This window comes from Pteropus medius, unplaced genomic scaffold, assembly GCF_902729225.1.
Source record: "Pteropus medius unplaced genomic scaffold, Ma_sr-lr_union100, whole genome shotgun sequence".
Classification (NCBI taxonomy): Eukaryota; Metazoa; Chordata; class Mammalia; order Chiroptera; family Pteropodidae; genus Pteropus; species Pteropus medius.
Window position 1 is genome coordinate 4,132,224 of NW_024354875.1, and position 18,274 is coordinate 4,150,497.

At 38.5% G+C, this 18,274-nt stretch overlaps 1 protein-coding gene across 3 annotated transcripts in view; it reads right to left on the reverse strand.

The window, feature by feature from the left end:
- COL4A3 (collagen type IV alpha 3 chain) overlaps window positions 1-18,274 on the reverse strand; it is a 131,735-nt gene that overhangs the window by 17,112 nt on the left and 96,349 nt on the right. For all 3 annotated transcript variants that reach the window (XM_039855784.1, XM_039855785.1, XM_039855786.1), the window contains 17 exons: window positions 17,649-17,741; window positions 16,929-17,033; window positions 15,074-15,171; window positions 14,343-14,493; window positions 13,887-14,000; window positions 12,549-12,716; window positions 11,204-11,293; window positions 10,712-10,846; window positions 8,023-8,121; window positions 7,076-7,165; window positions 6,595-6,734; window positions 4,328-4,454; window positions 3,174-3,254; window positions 2,710-2,808; window positions 2,415-2,462; window positions 848-1,033; window positions 202-332 (listed from right to left, as the gene is read on the reverse strand). In XM_039855784.1, the coding sequence (XP_039711718.1) occupies window positions 202-332; window positions 848-1,033; window positions 2,415-2,462; window positions 2,710-2,808; window positions 3,174-3,254; window positions 4,328-4,454; window positions 6,595-6,734; window positions 7,076-7,165; window positions 8,023-8,121; window positions 10,712-10,846; window positions 11,204-11,293; window positions 12,549-12,716; window positions 13,887-14,000; window positions 14,343-14,493; window positions 15,074-15,171; window positions 16,929-17,033; window positions 17,649-17,741 (1,955 nt within the window). The remainder of the gene's footprint in view (window positions 1-201; window positions 333-847; window positions 1,034-2,414; window positions 2,463-2,709; window positions 2,809-3,173; window positions 3,255-4,327; window positions 4,455-6,594; window positions 6,735-7,075; window positions 7,166-8,022; window positions 8,122-10,711; window positions 10,847-11,203; window positions 11,294-12,548; window positions 12,717-13,886; window positions 14,001-14,342; window positions 14,494-15,073; window positions 15,172-16,928; window positions 17,034-17,648; window positions 17,742-18,274) is intronic.

Genomic DNA, 18,274 nt, shown 5'->3' on the forward strand with positions numbered 1-18,274 from the left:
TCCCACGTAAGCAACTCTTAGAGGCCAGATCTGTCCAACGCTTCAGAGACTTTGAGTCTTTGAACCTTCTGGGCTCTGTCTTCCCTTGGATGCACTGCACAGAAGCATCACCAATGGGAAGCTTTTGCTGCCTCACGTACATCCGACCCTGGAAATCGATTTGGAAGAATGTAAGAAGTCGAAATAATTTTCCACACTTACCAGGTGACCCGGTGGCCCTGGGTCTCCTATAGTTCCAGGTGGTCCTCTTGGGCCAGGCTCGCCCATAAATCCCTTGTCTCCTTTGATGCCTTTTATGTGACCCCCTGGAGGTCCAGGGGGACCGGGTTCACCTGAATTCACAGAGAGCCTGTCAGTGTTGCCGGTCGGAGAGCCTGGCAGCTTCTGTTGGTGATTCTTTTGAAGCAAGTGCAAACTCTGCCCCTTTCGTTACCCCAAACGTTCCCCCACCTTTGCGAGTGTGATGGGATCGTGGTAAAGACAGAATGAGATATTGCCAGGGAAGCACCTGGCACGAGGCAAGAACCCTTTCTCCTTGATGAAGTTCTGTCAGAGCAGAATCTGTGCCGAGCTCCGTACCTGACACGTGGTAGAGCCCAATAAATATTGGCGAATGGATGCATGTCTCTCTTTTGGGCTCATTAACGTGGTATTTACTAATTTTCCAAACAGGTTCCTCTGCCTCAACAACATCAGCAGCTCTAGTGCCCTCCAGGCGAGACACGTGTGGATGGAAAGATGCAGAAGACCAGAGGGACAAAGCAGCCGCAAAGCCACACGAGGGGAAGATCGAAAGCTTTTAAGGTTAAGTTATTTTCATTCTTTTATTTAAAAGTAGACCCCCTACCTGGGTTTCCTCTTGAGCCTGGTGGGCCTCGATTTCCTTTCTGGCCAGGGACGAGGGCACCAGGAAACCCTGGTGGCCCCGGGAGCCCCGCCACACCTGTGGGGCCTCGCGGCCCAACGTCTCCCACTGCTCCTTTCCTGCCGGGGAGGCCAGGCAGGCCTGGGGCGCCCCTGTCTCCTTTGGCCCCTACAAAGAGAAAGGCGTGATAAGCTTCCGTAATGCCTCAGAGGTCTGAGGCACCAAGATGCTGTCTCAGGTCCTATCATCTGACTCTATTAAAATGCTTCCTTGTTTTACAATGCGATTTCTTTTTAAGATTTGGGAAAATAAACTGAAAAGGATTCCCACCTTCCAAGTCTCAATATCTTCTTCATATTTAGTTATCCTCAAGGGACTGAGGTACGTAATCATTTACTTACATAATTAGGCCATTTGTTATTTTTTTGAGGATTTTTTTTTTGTTACTTTACATGCGATAATTTTATATCAAATTTTATGTCCAATTAAATGCTAAAGTGTTCTCATTCCAAGTGGTTAAAATGTGAGATTAGCCCAGGAAAATAAATAGAAATGCTCCTTTTGGCCATAATTCTAAAACTTGGCTGTGAACGAGACCGGGAGAGCTTCCATGCTCACGGGGGAGGGAGGGCTGTGACAGATATGGGGACATTGAGCTCCGTCAGGAGGACTATCAAATCATCCAGAAACGAACAGAAAAAGACGGCTCTCGTCCGCTTTCACAGCTGAGCGGGCAGGTCTGGAGGATGTTTCTGCCTCTCTATGAGTTTCTCAGTGGCGTTGGGCTACTCCTTGCTGGTCCTGGTGAGTGTCGATAACCAGGGACAGGCCTCCTTGCTAATAAAATACTCCTATCCACAGGACCCATGGCTGAAAAGGGTCAGTAAAAGGTACAAATAATCTAGTATTTCTTCTGTCAGGTTTCTCTACAAAATGGAAAATCTTAAAAGGAGCTGCTTATCTTATAAAACGCTGGTGGGGGAAATCCAGAATTGCAGTCTGTCAAACAAAAATCTTGTATATACGTTGAATGACATGTTCAGTAAACTGCCATGTCTGAGAAGTTGAGAGAGTTACTGGATAGCCCTGTATAAACAGTAGTGTGAACCCCAAGGGGCTCTGGGGGTTGGAATTGGACCTACAAAGATAGGAGGTAGGAAAGGGGTGGTGTTACTATTGCATTTCAGAATAGCAGTAGTAACTGCTATTATATATATATTATATAGTAGGGATGCTCACTGAGAAGCCACCTTTTACATAGGAGGTGACTCATTTAAACCATGCTAATGACAAACACAAAGCAAATACACAGTCTCTTTTTATTTTTAAAGACTTTTATAGAAGGAAATTCCAAAATTGGTCACAGTTTCTAATTCATTCACTTTGTTGTGAAGGTAATACTTAAGCCTTTTTAATTGAATGCTAAGAGTATAAACATCCTATATTATCTGTCATTGAGACTTCTTTAATGCAACATGTTAAGTTTATATTTCAGGCATATTAAATTAGATTCTGTCCTCGAAAATGTGTATCAGAAAGAACTGCTCACCTTGAGCACCAGGGTTCCCTTTTGGGCCTGGATGTGCCCCCAGCAAACCTGAAAGAGGTAATTTTGGCATATTAACATTTTATATGAGGTTAATTTCATTATATACATATATATAATTTGCACTTGGTCAATTTCACTTTGGCAACAGAATGAAGATTAATTATCCCACACCCAGAACACATCAAAACATCCCTTCCGACAGAGAAGAATCTCCAGAGCAGTGAAGGATGACGGTGTCACTAATTATTTCATGCAAAATGAAACCAGTGGATCCCAGATAATGAGCAAGTTGTACCCGATTCTCCCTTTTCTCCTGCTGGTCCAGGAATCCCATCACGTCCTTGGTTACCTCTCATACCCATTGGTCCAGGACTTCCTGGGAATCCTGGAGGACCTGAAAAAAAAAAATGCCATTCAAAAATGCCATTCAATGCCTATGGGCCGGATGTGTGTAATTCGGGTAAAGGTGTTCATTTATCAGAACTCTAGTTATGAAGTGAAGCTAAATTCACAGTGAAGACTGAGCACATTAATACAGTCATGAGGATTATCACTTTGGGATGTCCACGTTGGCAGATCTTTGAATTAGGTATAAATACCTGACCTCCCTTGTGTGCATTTCTGTCTGAGAACAGGATAACTGGTCACTACCTTGTAAAGAGCAGTCATGGCTCATAGACAGAGATATACAGAGTCAAGACTCAGGAGGAAACATACCTCCCTCGGGAAAGGGAAGGGGACAAAGTATAAAAATGGAACCTGGAGGGCCTTTTGTTCCTGGAAAGCCAGGGAAGCCTCTGATTCCTTTAAACCCTGGATCACCAGCAGGACCTGGCTTTCCTGTAAATGAAGAATACCAAAAGATAAGTGTTTACAACAATGGCCGAAATGGTCACTTCTTACAGTCAGTTCTTAACTGAGCTCACTCCGGCCTCCAGGAAGCAGTCTTGTTATCGGTCACCTCAGGCTTTTGTCCTATTTCCACAGAGAAGCACAGCCATGTGTTAAATCATTTTCATAGATGTGCATTCACGTGGACCACTCAATATCTGATTTATTGCTTTAATTGGGAATTAACAGCAAACCCATTGAAGCTTTCAGTGTTTGAAAAGATAATTCGAATATTATCTTCTTAAGACCTGAAGCTACAAACCAGTAGCTTAGCAGTTGTTTTTAATAAAACGAAACAAAAACTGAAATCTAAGCAAATGAGAAAAAAAGCCAACGTTCAGCCTTGAAACATGCCAGAAAAAAAAAAAATTACAACAGTGTTACAGGTTGAATTGTGTTGCTTCTCCATTCGTACATTGAAGTCCTGACCCCCAGTGGCTTGGAATATCACTATCTTTGGAGATAGTGTCTTTAAAGAAGCAATTAAGTTAAATTGAGGTCAGTGGGTTGGGTTCTAATCCAATATGCTTGATGAAAGTTGGACACAGACACAGGGAGAAGGTGGCCACCTATAAGTCAAGAAGGAAGGTGTCAGAGGTCAACCCTGCTGATACCTCGATCTCAAACTTCTAGCCTCCAGAATAGTGAGAAAAAAAATTTCTGCTGTTTAAGCTACCCCGTCCGTATTATTTGTTGTGGAAACCCTAGAAAAACTAATACGACGATTATAAAATTGGGCAATGAACTAACGTATCACGTCTTTAGGCCAAGTTCACTGAGGCAGCACTTCAGAAGTTTGGTTTAGGGGTGCAGGTTTTCAGATCTCAGTCCACCGAACTGGCGGATCAGTAAAATAAGACTCCTCCTGATTAATTTGCTGTGTCTCAGTGTCTTAGAATTTGAAATCAAAGTTAAGTAGAAGCAATTGTAGTGCAAAAGCCTAAACAGCTCTCTGTCTACGGAGGTGGTTAGAGGAGGTGAGAGTCATGCTCAGCGTCATGCTTCTAGCTTCCAGGGCTCACCTGGGTGGCCAGGACTCCCGGGATCTCCAGGGACTCCCTCCGGTCCAGCAGGCCCTGAATGTCCAGGTGCGCCGGGCGGCCCTCTTTCTCCTTTCTTTCCCACGGCACCTGGCAATCCTGGTTCTCCCTTAAATTCAGTCAAACACCTTTAAAATTCTCATATGAGCAGGACATGGGATCAGAATTAAGTATAAACTGTGTTCGTTTGCATTTATTTATTTGTTTGTTTGTTTGTTTGCCATTCATATTAAGTGTCTGCTATGGGATAAGTGCTGGGAACAGGAAAGCTACATGATTTGTGGGGCCCAGCACAAAATGAAAATACGGTTCTCTTTTAAAGTGATGTTAAAGCGGTCCAAGATAGCAGTGGCAGAGCATTACATGAAGCATGGAATCCCTCTTAGCTCCCAACCTCTGTAGCTACATGAGTTGCGTACCCACGAAGCTGGCTCTCACCAGGAATATAATAATAATCATATACAGATAGGTGATATATACAGTCTCTGCCTTCATGGAGCTTTAGAGACCAGTGGGGAGCTAGAAAATAATCAAATGTATAATTTCAAATTCTGATGATTAACTCAGGGATAAGAAAGAAATAGATCAAATGGATATGTGTCCTACGAATACTATGCATACAGATAAAAGTATGTCAATCACATGTAAAAAAAATTCTTCAATGGTTTAATATTCATTAAATCTATTCTTCAGTTTTATGATAAGCCAGCACGTATGGATTTGATGGTGACTGACAAAATCTCCATAGTAGCTGATTAAAATATATTATTCTGCTACTGTGATTTACCAGCATGGTAAAAACAGCTTCTTTTGTGTTCAATACAATTTAAAAAATTTCTGTGGTTACCTGTGAAAACTCTAAATCTAAATAAAACTATTAATTAACTGAATGTGAATTAAGTATAAAATGATCCCTCACTGAGAAAATATCTCAGCGGAAAGAGTCTCTCCCTGGTTTTCTGAGGATTTAGTCTAAAAATAAATATGGAAATTTATTTGTGCTCCAAGTTATTTTCTTGAGTCTGTGTGGCTTCTAAAAATTTTCTTTCCTTATATGGTAGCTGAAGGAAACTGGACTTTGGGTGGTAAATACACAATAGAATATACAGATATTAAATTATAATGTACACCTGAAAATTATATAATTATATTAACCAATGTTACCCCAATAAACTTAATTTAAAAAATTTTCTTTCCTATTATTTTTAGAAATTACTGATGGAAAACATTATTGGTGGAAATCTTTAGGAACGGTGATATTTTATTGGCTCAAAACAGAGTCAGGGAAAAGGCACCCTAAGTAACAAGTTTTATATATTTTGGAGTCATAGACTCTTGAACATCTGATAAAAAATACAGGCTCTCCCCTACAAAAATTTGCATTTTTCTTTTTTTTTTACATTCAATTTTAGGAGATTAGCAGGCTTCTTTGGATTCCATAGACTTGTTTAGGGGTCCATGGAATTCCGTGCTAAAACCCCAGCTTATGGAACTTCTATTAATCAGTCATTCTCTAGTGGTCAAGCTCTGACCCAATATAACTGCTATATACACAAAGGTTGAAAGGAAATAAACTTAAAAAAAAAAACAGCTGACCCCCACCGAAACATTTGGTTGCTGCTCTCAGTACAACAAGCTAGCAAAGGCTTCAAAATACAACCTCCAGTTAACAGAGCACAAGCACTGAGAACACTCAGACAAAATAAAATTCTGTGTAATGATTTGAAAATGGTTAAAGTTTCAAAACAATTAAGAAAGATAAATGTATGTATCTTAGGATGGTGTTTGCTTTTTAACGATGCTCTGAAGTTATTTTACATCTTTTATCATGGTTTAATAAGTCAAGTGTTTTTGGTTACAAGGTTTAGAACTTTATTTTTGAAAGTCTGTGTGAGATGAGTACACAGCAGAGATCAGCAACTTTATACCACAGGAAAAAGAAACACGGCTGTCAGATTGCGTGGACCTCTGATCACTGCCTCCTTCTGGCAGCACACTTAAATTGCAGGAACAGTTATGAGAAATTCCTTGGGAGTTGAAATTAACTGTGGGGAATAAGTTCAGAGATTGACAGCCATGTGATAGATATCCTCAGTTGTGGAGATAGGACATAAAAAAACTAAATAACTACCTGAAAATATAATATTTTCCATTTTTTTCCCTATCCACATTGAATCCATATACTTGTTGATATTTAAAGAGACTCTTAGTCCACCACCAAAATGTAAATACTTCAGTGGTCTATATACCTTAGGTCCTGGTGGTCCTGGCCTTGTACCTTCTGAATAACCTGGCTCTCCCTTATTTCCTTGGAGACCATGAATACCTGGGAGACCTGGTCTTCCAGGTGGACCTGGGAGTCCCAAAGTTCCCCTCTTTCCTTTAGTTCCTGAAATTAGGAAAGAAATTAGGTAAAATGGGTAAACACAGGGATCTTGAAATGTTCTACTTCTGGCTTTTGCACAAATCGTCTTTCTCCTAGGAAGTTGGCTTTTTCTGAATCACTAATGCATCAGGTAGCATAATGAATGATTTTTACGCATGTAAATATTTTTTTGTTCTCACTCATGTTCTATAATTGCCCCATAACACATTTGTCTAAAAGTAAATGTAGTTATTTTACAACAACTGTCTACCAAGTGGAAAAACAAAACAACAAACAACACAGAAAATCTAGAATTGGGAACTCATCGTGAGCTCGTAGGCTCATAACTGGAGTGTATACATTACCTGGCACCCCCATGTTCCCCATACTTCCTGGCACACCACGTGGTCCTGGTTCTCCAGGATTCCCAGTGCTGCCTGGATCTCCTCTGGGGCCTTGAGAACAAATAAATAGTTATATGCCCTGCATAGTTCTTGGACACAGTAGGTGCTCAATAACTATTTGTTGCTTGCATGAATGAATGAATGCACCCAGAGCAGCAAAACTAGCTGGTTTAAATACTAGTTTAGTTACTTTTTAAACTTCATATAAGGAGAGTACGGAGAACTCAGAAAATGTGAAATTAGAGAAAGTTGGATTCTTGTCAGCAGGCCTGGATTTCAAACATCAAAATCATCCTAGGACCAATGCTAGCAGAAAAGAGGGTCCCTTGCAACGGTATAGTAATAGATTTCTATATTGAATATGAAATTTTATGATCACGTAATACATTTTGTCACTAATGTGATTATAGAGAAAAGAGCGCTACTTTAATTGTTTAAAAAATTACGTCAAACTCAATAACTTGTTTAAAAAAGTTAGAGGCAAATTTGAAAACCTCTAAAGCATTACCTGATTTTCCTCTATGATATGTGATATTGTGATAAATTATTTATAGTACATAATAGCAGTTTCAAAATAAAATTTTTAGTACAAAAATGGAACTTCAGGTAGGTTAATTATATATATATGTTTATATATACATATACATATATATACACATATATAATATATATGTGTATATATATACATATATAATATATATGTGTATATATATATATACACATATATTTAGTTAATACAGGCTAAGTATAAACACTTTCAGTTTGGTTGAATTTAAAAGCAAATTTCTGTTGGAACACTGTTGGAGCAGAATTCATATCTGACCCAGTAAATCTAGAAACACATTTTTGTTACATTTAGATTTAGGAAAATTTAAAACCTGATGTTTCTATTAGAGAATCAGCTATACCTGGTGGTCCTGGTGGTCCGGGTGGCCCTTCGAGTCCTTGGAAACCTGGTAACCCTGGAATGCCTCTGTCTCCTTTCTCCCCCGGCCTTCCTGCAAATCCTAAAGTTAAAAACCATGTATTAAAAATACAGGTTATAATTTTATCAGAGTTATCGGCAATCAGATGAAAATTGATGAGCTATTATTACAATACAGCATGGCATATTTATAAAGAGCATGGGCAGATGTGGACATATCTTTTAAAAAAGATTAAATGAGATAATATGTATAAATCATTAGCACAGTGGCTGGCATGACTTAGTTCTCAAAGAAAACTAGCAATTATCATAATGTTAACTCTTTAAACACAGACTATAGCTTTTTTTTAAAATAATTTTTAATGTTAGTAATGATAGGACCATATACCACACTATTTCTGTCTAGACTATTCCATTCTCAATCCATTAATTATAACTATCATATATTAAGTAACTAGTATAAGACAGACATTATTTCCTTTTCTGAATATTATTTAACCTGCAGGCAATCTCTGTCTATCCTTTCTAGATTGGGTGTAGAGGTGGGAAAACTGACTCTAAGAAGTCAGTGGACTCACCTAGAGTCTCACTGTCAATCAGGGATAATTTTGGGATTTGAACCAGTTCTGCAGTTGGGAAAGCTCATAAACTTCCCACAACACCATCCTACTATTGTAAAATATGGCTTTGAGCACATTATTTTTCCGCTCAAAAATATTCCTCGAATCTATTATATACAGTGTAAATTACAAACTTCTTCCACTGGCCTTTGAAGCATTCTACCATCTACGGCCTGGCTTTATGACTTTTCTTAAGCAGATTCACTTTCCTTGGCTGTTTTCCTGCTTATGTACTTATTTTTTTATATGGGTCAAGCATCGAATTAATAGACAGGTCTTGTGCCGAGTACTGGAGACATAAATCATGTTCCCTTTCTCCAAGTTTTTAGCGTTTTGGGGGGGAGATAGCCAAGTAAACAAACAATTGCCACCTGATGCGCTAAGTTCTGTAACAGAGTTGGGCGCAATATGCTACAGGGAAGAATTTCTGGAACAGGGGATATTTTCTTAGCTCAGTCTTGAAGACCAGGTGGGAGCTAGCTGGGTAGAAAAAAGCATGGAATGGGACAGGATTCTCAGGCAAGAACACAGCATTTGCGAAGGAGTAGTGAGTACCCAGTGTATTTGATTATTTTCTTTGTTAACTTTTGTTTTTTCCATTTCCATTATGATTTATCATCATCTAAAACTGTATATTTAGTGTATTCATTCACTTAGGGTTTTTAGGGGTTAACTAACTATAGCCTGCCGGCCAAATCTGGCTTGGTGTGGTATGGCTGGAGAGCTAAGGATGGTTTTTACATTTTTAAAGGATTTGTAAACAAATAGAGAAATGAACTCTAAAGAAGAATCTGCAACAAAGACCATATGTGGTCCACAAAGCCTAAGATACTCACTACTTGGCCCTATACAGGACATGTTTAAAGATCCATCAGTGTCTCTTTTCCCCACACTGAACTGTAAGTTCAAGACCAGGATACGCCCCCTGCCATGTTCATTTCTGTGTCTTCAGGACACAGTAAAATGCCCAGTTAATAGATATTGAAAAACGATTATTGAGTAAATAAATGTCATACAGCTGGAGAGATAGGCAAAGAGCAAGAGGTAAAGAAGCTGATCTAAGACGTTTGGATTCTGCGAAGTCCTTCCTAATTCTGGGAAAGACGACTACTCAGCTTTTCTCCTGCGGTCTACAGAACCCTGTAGAATTTTTCTTAGCAAATCTTTATCTGGACTATAAGTCTTCACGTGCCAAGCATATAAATATTTGTTGAACACAATTCCGCTTCTCAAAATTTGTTACAAAACACTCGAAACTTAATATGGTTTTGCACCTGGAAACACATTTTTCCTTTATTCTTCCCTGCTATGAAAGTTTGATCTGCAAACACTTCATTTTACATAGAAATTCTGTTGTTTTTTTTTTAAATTACTTGGGATTAAAATTGGTCAAGAAGATCATAATTAGGCTTTCTTAAAATTTGATTTTATATTGGTTGTATTGATCATATAACAAAAACTGTCACAGAAAGAGCTCAAATAACTTGAAATAATTTGATTTGGTTTGAATTTTAGTTTAGTAGCTACAGTTAATAACAACATTCCAAAGCATTAATTTTCAATTAAAACATACTTTCTTTTTAATAATTATTCTCCAAAGGATTTTAAGCATGAGAAGCAGTTTTTAGATGCAATGAGAAAAATTCATCTTAACAGTTGATGGAATAAAGTAGAATTTAGGGTGGAGGTTTCTATTTCAGCCAGGGAAGGTTTTCATGTGGCATTTCCTAAGGGTTTAATTTTCTCTTTTACTTGGCAAAAAGGGGCTTTGGGGCTTATCATTTAAAATTGACAAGTGACAATTTACATACAGCACACCAACATGCAGAATTGACTTAGAAATAAAAAGTTACACCTTAAGGAGGCAACATATTATTATGCAAGGCACACAAGACCCAGGCGTGGGCCACCAAATGGCTGTGTGACTGTGGGCAGGAAACTAAACACTGGCCCTTACTGTCCTCATTAGCCAACCATGAAGATTTGCCTTGATAATTCTTGGTCTCAGAGTCAGCTCTGATGTTCTGGTTCTCAGCATAAGGCAGTCTCTACCTTTGAGGCCTGGTTCCCCTTTGTCCCCCACTAAGAGGGATATTTGAGAAGGCCCGGGAGGTCCTTTGTCCCCTTCTTCCCCCTTGGCTCCTGAAGGTCCTCTCTCACCCTTCGCTCCGGGAATTCCAATGCTACCTATAAGATAAGAATAAAAACAGCAGTTCCTTAATCCTTAAATAACTCATAAGGATTCAGACGGCAATGGTGCTTGCCATAGAAAGAAATGAAACAAAGAAGCCAAAACGGTTAACAGTACTGACAACTTGAGAGTTTCCCCAGACAGGCAGCCCCATAACTGAAGCATATAAACCGGCACAGAGAAAATATGATCCCATTCGAATGGGAAAAAGAAATACAGACAACAGCAAAATCAAATACACGGTTCTCTCAGAACTATTTTCCTCACAAAGAATAAAAAATAATTCATTTTACTGTTAAATAAATGAACATCGTTTGCGCCTCCTGTTTGCTGGGAAGCCCCGCATCACTCACCCTTCCGTCCCTGGGGGCCTGGGTTCCCAGCAGGCCCCGGAAGGCCGATGTGTCCAGGATAGCCTATCATCCCAACGGTTCCTCTTTCACCTGTGGAAACAAAGTAACGCAAAGCAGCCCATGTTGTGCAGAATGAGAAATGCTCCTTAAAATAATGCTCCATAAAACAATGTAAATCATACTTAGAAGGAAATATTGGGAGTTGAGGAAATGGTTTCTGGAAAGAGGAAAATAACCACATTTGGGTCGGTAAATGGCCTTTGCTACATCCTATAAAAGTCACTGGTAGCAAATCACATTTGTGGATGAGAACAGAATTATGTTGACATTTTGGAGCATTCTCTCCTTTCAATCCATGACCAACAGCTTTCTGTGATAGTCCCTTATATTAGTTTCTTTATGGCAGTTGTCTAGAGTTAAACTTAGTTTTCAAATCTATTTATTCTCATCTCCCTCACTGTTGGAGGTGAAGTCTTGTCCACCAATGTGTCTTTATGGCCTGGAACTCTGCTGGCACATGATAGTAGCTTAATAATATGAAAGAAAGAATAATTTGCAGATTAAGTTGTTATTCTGGGTTCTTCTCTGAAAGAAAGATCAGTGAGGTTCTTATGCATGAGGAGACTATTGGAATATTTTTAACAAATGTATAAAATATAAAAATAGTGATGAAATAAAAATAATTATGAGAATACTACAAACAATGATATGCCAGCAAATTACATAATTTAGATAAAGTGGACCAATTCCTAGGGAGGCATAGATTACCAAAACTGACTCAAGAAGAAATAGAAAATCTGAATAGATCCATAACAAGTGAAGAAATTGAATTAGTAATTTAAAAGCTCCCCAGAAAAGAAAGCCTAGACCTAGATGACTCTGTTGTTGAATTCTACCAAAAGTTTAAAGAATATCTATTCTTCATAAACTCTTCTAGAAAATATAAGAGGAGGAAACACGACCTGTCTTGTTCTGTAAAGCCAGCATTACTCTGATACCTAAACCAGACATTATAAGAAAAGAAGACAGACCAGTATGCCTTATGAATATAGATGCAAAAAAATCTCAACAAAATACGAGTAAATACATTTAACTAGTAATATAAAAAAGATTACACAGCAAATACCGTCATATTCTAGGAAGTTGTGAAATGTGATCATCCCACCATCACCATTTCCCTGCCCTCTGGCCCCTTACAAATAATTCAGAAGAAAAAACTCATACTAACGGAAAGGGAAGCATAGAGTCAAAAGCCTATGCCTATGTCCAGTTTATACAGCCACCTGAAAAGGAAAATGTGGAGGAAGACAGCAGAAGAACAGTAAAAGCACCAAAACAAAGATACCTGGTGGCCCTAAAAATCCTGGATTTCCTGGATATCCTTTTTGACCAGGTGGTCCCATCTCACCTTGACGACCCGGTATTCCTGGTGGTCCAGGTTCTCCAGGAAATCCTGGCCTATCCAAGCCTGGAATACCTGGGTCTCCCTTTAGTCCTATTTCACCTCTTCTGCCTATATTTGAATGAAAGAATGAACAAATGAATGAACGAACACATAATTACATTCCTCACCAACTCCAAAAATATTTTATGGCTGTAAATATCTAGCTGTGTGATTTTGAGCAAACCACATTCTTACTAGGTTGATTCATTTACATCCCCTTCTATAAAATTTTTAAGATCTGTTTTGGCTTTGACATTCTCTGTTTCAATGACCCATGCAGTAATAAGAATGTAGAATTTAGATCTACTTTCTAGTCCTGCCGGTATATCCTGGGACTGTACTTTATGACTGTGGCTCAATCTTTAGCTTGCAGAATACATTCAGAGCCACCCACATGGAGCGAGCCACCAGATACTTCTGGGAACAGTAAGAACACCACTGCAATTAACATCCTGGCCACAGATTTGTTTGTGTGAACACATTAAGCACTGTGATAGCCCACAGGCATTAGCTGAGTTCTAAAGGATTTTCCCCCGTAACAGATCACAGATCTCGCTGAGAGGACCCGAAAAGATGGAGCAAATTTCCATTATTTGGACCATCTAATCTGCATAATTTTTTATTTTTTTATTTTTAAAATTTATTTATTATTTTTTTTATGGCGACATTGGTAAACAAAATCCAGTAAGTTTCAGCTGTACACTCTAACAGTAGTCTGCACAATTCTGATTTATTTTCACACCTTTCTTTTATGTTGTTTTAAAGCAACTAATTACATACTTCAGTTTATAACTTGTTAAATGGATATTTTTGCATACCTTCACTCTATTTTAATAATAAGGATAAATTTACCACTTTAATATAATTATAAAGGTAAAACCTTTTTCGAGAGTTATATATATATATGTTATATATATATATGTAATATATATATGTAAATATATATCTACCTAAATAAATATATATGTAAATATACATCTACCTACATATTTAGTGTTCATATTTCTTGCATACAAGGCACAGACAACTTTCTACACTGACTTGAGGTCTCTCACTCTACAGGTGGTACTCACTGCAACAAATCCGTGGCAACAGGTTTATATTTCTGAAATAGCATTTCCCACTGAACAGTGGTCAGACCTTATTGCTAGAAACTTCTGATGTTAAACAGCAAAACACGCAGCAGCAGTCCCATGCCACTTGTCCATCTAGTGACTGGTCCAGAGGGCATCCTCTTACCTTGTTGCCCTTTCAATCCATTTAAGCCCGGAAGTCCTTGGGCTCCCCTGGGACCCACTGTGCATCTTCCTGGGAGTCCTTTTTCTCCAGGTGGTCCAGGCTGCCCTGGATCTCCTGCAAAACAGAGCCCAAGAATATAATACATTCAGGTGCCAAAACCCAAGGTCTGAGTACTGCTATCCCAACCATTCTCCTGTAACTTTCTCCCCCAAACGGGACCAATATTTAATATCATTAATGTGCCTTATGTACAGGACCCTCAGGAAGACGGAAAGATGGAAGGAAGAAGGAAAGAAGAAACAAAGGTAGGGCAACAACGTCGAATAGAAAAATAATTAGGCCCCACGGCTTCTATTTATTGCTCTAGAACTTTGAGAATTCTCCATCCCCAAATATTCGATTTGCTGCATTTTATGAGCTCACAGTGGAGAAAAGTAATTGCATTTGCTCTTGTACCTCGTGGTCCATCAAGCCCTCCAGTTCCCGGAATTCCAGGGAGACCTGGAAATCCAGGGAGTCCAATTTCTCCATTTTCCCCAGAATTGCCTTTTTCTCCTGGAAAACCTGGTATTCCTGGTTCTCCAGGGATCGCTAGTCCTGGTTCTCCCTATGGCACAGAAATTATGTTAGTTGGACTACATGATGCTGCCCAAACCCTATTGATTATTGACTGGTCTTTGGGGCTGTTTACTTGAAAATAATATCTCCATTACGGAGGTTCTAAGTCTGTTTTGCACAGTCACCACTATTCTATCAACTTTCCTTTTCAATTCTAGTTGCTGACTTTTCCATAAAACTATGCTTGATAATTCTTTCGAGCTTCCACTTTTTCTGAATACTGTGGAATTTTCCGTAAAGTCTAGATGTCTCTTCTCTTGATAGTTTTTCTCATAGCTATCCATGTTTCTTTTGAGAGTTCCCATTTAAAATGCTCTGAATGTTTCTGAAGATTAAGAGAAGAATAGATGAGCAAACCTGTCTTCTAACTCCTTCTATTTTCCTTCCTAAAAGGGGTGGGGTGGGGTGGGGGTTCAAGAAACTTTAGACAAATTCAATATCTTCATCCTATACAAATATATTGATAATTTCTATACACAGAGCATCCTGACTGGCAGAAACATCCTAACTGGCCAACTGTGAGTGCTCATCCTCTCCCCACATCAGTCTGAATTTTAATTCTCAAAGACCTTGTCTCCTGGGACACCTGGCTTTCCAGGTGACCCCGGCTTTCCCATTTCTCCAGGACAACCTGGTGATCCTTTTGTTCCTGGAAAACCTCGGTCTCCTACAGAGAAAAAATAAAGATTGTAGGATTAGTCTCATCAAAAGATTCTGAACAGTATCTCTCTTATTTTATCTAATGTTTTTTATGAGGCGAGCAGCTGTAGATGTTTTTATGAAAGCTTGAATGATGAGAAAGCCAACTGCTAAGTTAGCAATTAAAAAAAAGTTCAAATCCAAATCAGGTTACATTGGTTCCCAATTTAAAAAATTACCTTCTCCATTTCTGTGGGTTAGCACCACTGCGATTCTGATTCGACAATTTTTTAAACTGCTGATCCTGATTGACCATTTGGCTAACTTTTTTTTTTTAAGTATATTATATATTTAGTGTACAGCCAGATCAATATTTACATGTGTGTACAGACATAAATATACACACACATGTAAATATTGATCTGGCTATACACTAAATGTAAAATATACTTATAGATCTATCTATATCTGTGCAAGTGTGGCCCAGATAAAGATATAAAGCATTTCTAGCATCCAGACAGACTTTTTCAACATGGCTTGCGCAAGAGAACTGCCTAGCACTTTAAATAATATTGAACTTTATAGCAGCCATTGACGGTAACTAATTAACTTCTCATGCATTCATGACAGGAGCACTAAGAAAGGACTCGCATGTGGTTCAGAAGAGGAAATGCTTAGAGCAAAGCTATGCTCAAAGCATTTCTTGGTGCCCCTAATTTGACCAATTTTTAAATAACACTTAGTTCACGAGATTCATTAGGTTCAACTGGGAAATTTTGACTCTGCTTTCAAGAAGCTCTGAGGCTAGTTCTGGGTCCCATATTTTACGGTCTCTCTCCCTCCTGAGGGTGACTCTGTAGGGGTCACAAGCTTGGATGCAGTTTTCTTCATGCAGGGTCCAAGAAGGACCACGCATAAATACGGGCCAGACTGGGCTACTGCAGAGATCATCGGGAACAAATTCAGGAAATTACAGTCAAAGCCATTCTTGTGACCATGTGAGAAATGTGATGATGTTTTCCATTTCAAATACTTATAAATTAACATCAATATTCCCATATTTGGGCAGAACTGATGTATGATAAACATTGATGATGCGTTAAATCTAAGAGATGAAGCACCAGTATGGATTATATTTCGATAAACACTTTAAATAATATTGGAAAAAAACATGAAATCATCATAAAATCTGAAGTTTAATGTGATGGCCTGGTGACTGAGAATACTCATATGTCATCCTACATGGGACTTTAATGTGTTTGTCACTGGGGAGCTTCAGGTTATTAAGTTCTCAGCATCTGGATTTCTTTGGAGTGTTTCCCCTTTGATGAGAAGAGCATTTTTTCTTTTCCCAAAGGAAAATAACTTTTGGGATTTATTTTGGAGTGTATAGGGAAATCAGCTATTTGTGATTTAATAGTTTATTTTTTATTATGAAGAAATGTATAAAGTGAAGAAATATATAGACGTAAAAAGTGTAGGCATCTATTAAGAAGTAAAAAAAAAAACCTCTTCATACTCCCACTATCAAGAATCATTTTCATGAATTTCCATCCAGTTTCTTTTTCTATGCACTAAAAAATAGCATTGAGATGAAATTGCATAAATCATCATGAATTCTGCTTTTTTACCTAATATTATTGTAAGGTATTTTGTTCCATTTAAGACTAGTGGAATACATCTTTTCAAAGGATATTATGGGTATTGCCTATGGTATTTATTATATATATTTATATTTTCTAAATATCCACAATGAGCCTTATGTTTTAAAATTTTTTAACTTACCCTTAGGTCCAGGAGGCCCAGGGAATCCAATTCCTGGAATTCCTGGTTCACCATCAGGCCCAGGAACACCCGGATTATCACATTTTCCTGGGGGTCCAGGGAAACCTTAAAAACACATCCACATCCACATCAGCCACTTCTCTTCATCTTGCCTTCAAACAAAACTTCTAAGTTTCTGCGTCATCTCAGACATTTTTGGAAATTAAGAAATAATTTTAACATAACCCTGACTTCTTCCCCATTTCTACCCAATGGACTAATCATTAGGAACTGCCAATAATTCCGAAAGTAAAACTACTAAAAAGAAATATTCAAGATATCTTGAACTATGCACACAAAATTAAATTTTAGATCATGTTGGCAAAGAAGTTACATTTTTCACGTGAAGAAGCTGTAGGTACTATCCTGATCACCCACTGGCAACCATTCCTTGTTCTGCCACCAAAAAATCCATGAAGATTGTTCTGCTCTCAAGTTCCTCTTAAGTAATTATATATCAATTCTCTTTTCGAACCAGAAGCCCCAGTGGGAATGATTTGGATAACTTCAAAGGACAACGGCAAGTCCCCTGCCTATGGGCTTTGTATCTCACACTCTGGCCTGTGCTGTCTTTGGGAGCCAATGAATTTATTTTTCCCTTATTGTGGGGACAGTGTTTTTCAAGGAGAGACAGGGTACCATCTGATGCCATGCACAAGACTTTGCAAAGCGGATACTCACCAGGTGGACCTCGGGGGCCAGCATGGCCTGGAGGCCCTGGAGGTCCTGGGGGGCCTGGGACTGGTGTCGAAACGCTGAATTCTCCCCTAGGACCTTAATAAAATTTATGATCATAACATTAATGTGCTTATTGAAGCTTTTCTTGGTTCAGGGGGAAAATATAATAGATGAGATGATAATAAAGGGTTTACAGACATATTCCAAGGAATATAAAAAATAGTCTCTGCTTACATAGGCTTCAACACTGGCTGAAAGATGACCAACCCATAGAAACTTCCTTATTCAATTGACAAGTATTTATTAGCATCTATTATTGTCTAAGGCTTGTTTTAATTAATAGCCCAACATACTAGTCTATTGCAAAAGAGCCTATTTTAAAAAAAAAATTAATGATATGAATTCAGCTTAAAAATTGGTGAATACTGGTAGGATATTTACTAGGTGACTAGTTTTCCTAGGAAGAAAGTATGGTGTATTATGCAAATCATGAAATGTGGCTTGGCCTTGTTCTTTATAAGGTCTGTGAGCTGAGGGATATTTTTTAAACTTTCTATAAATTTCTCATTGTCATTGGGGAAATAATGCCTACTCAGGTGGCAAAGATTTCAGATAATATTCTGACCACA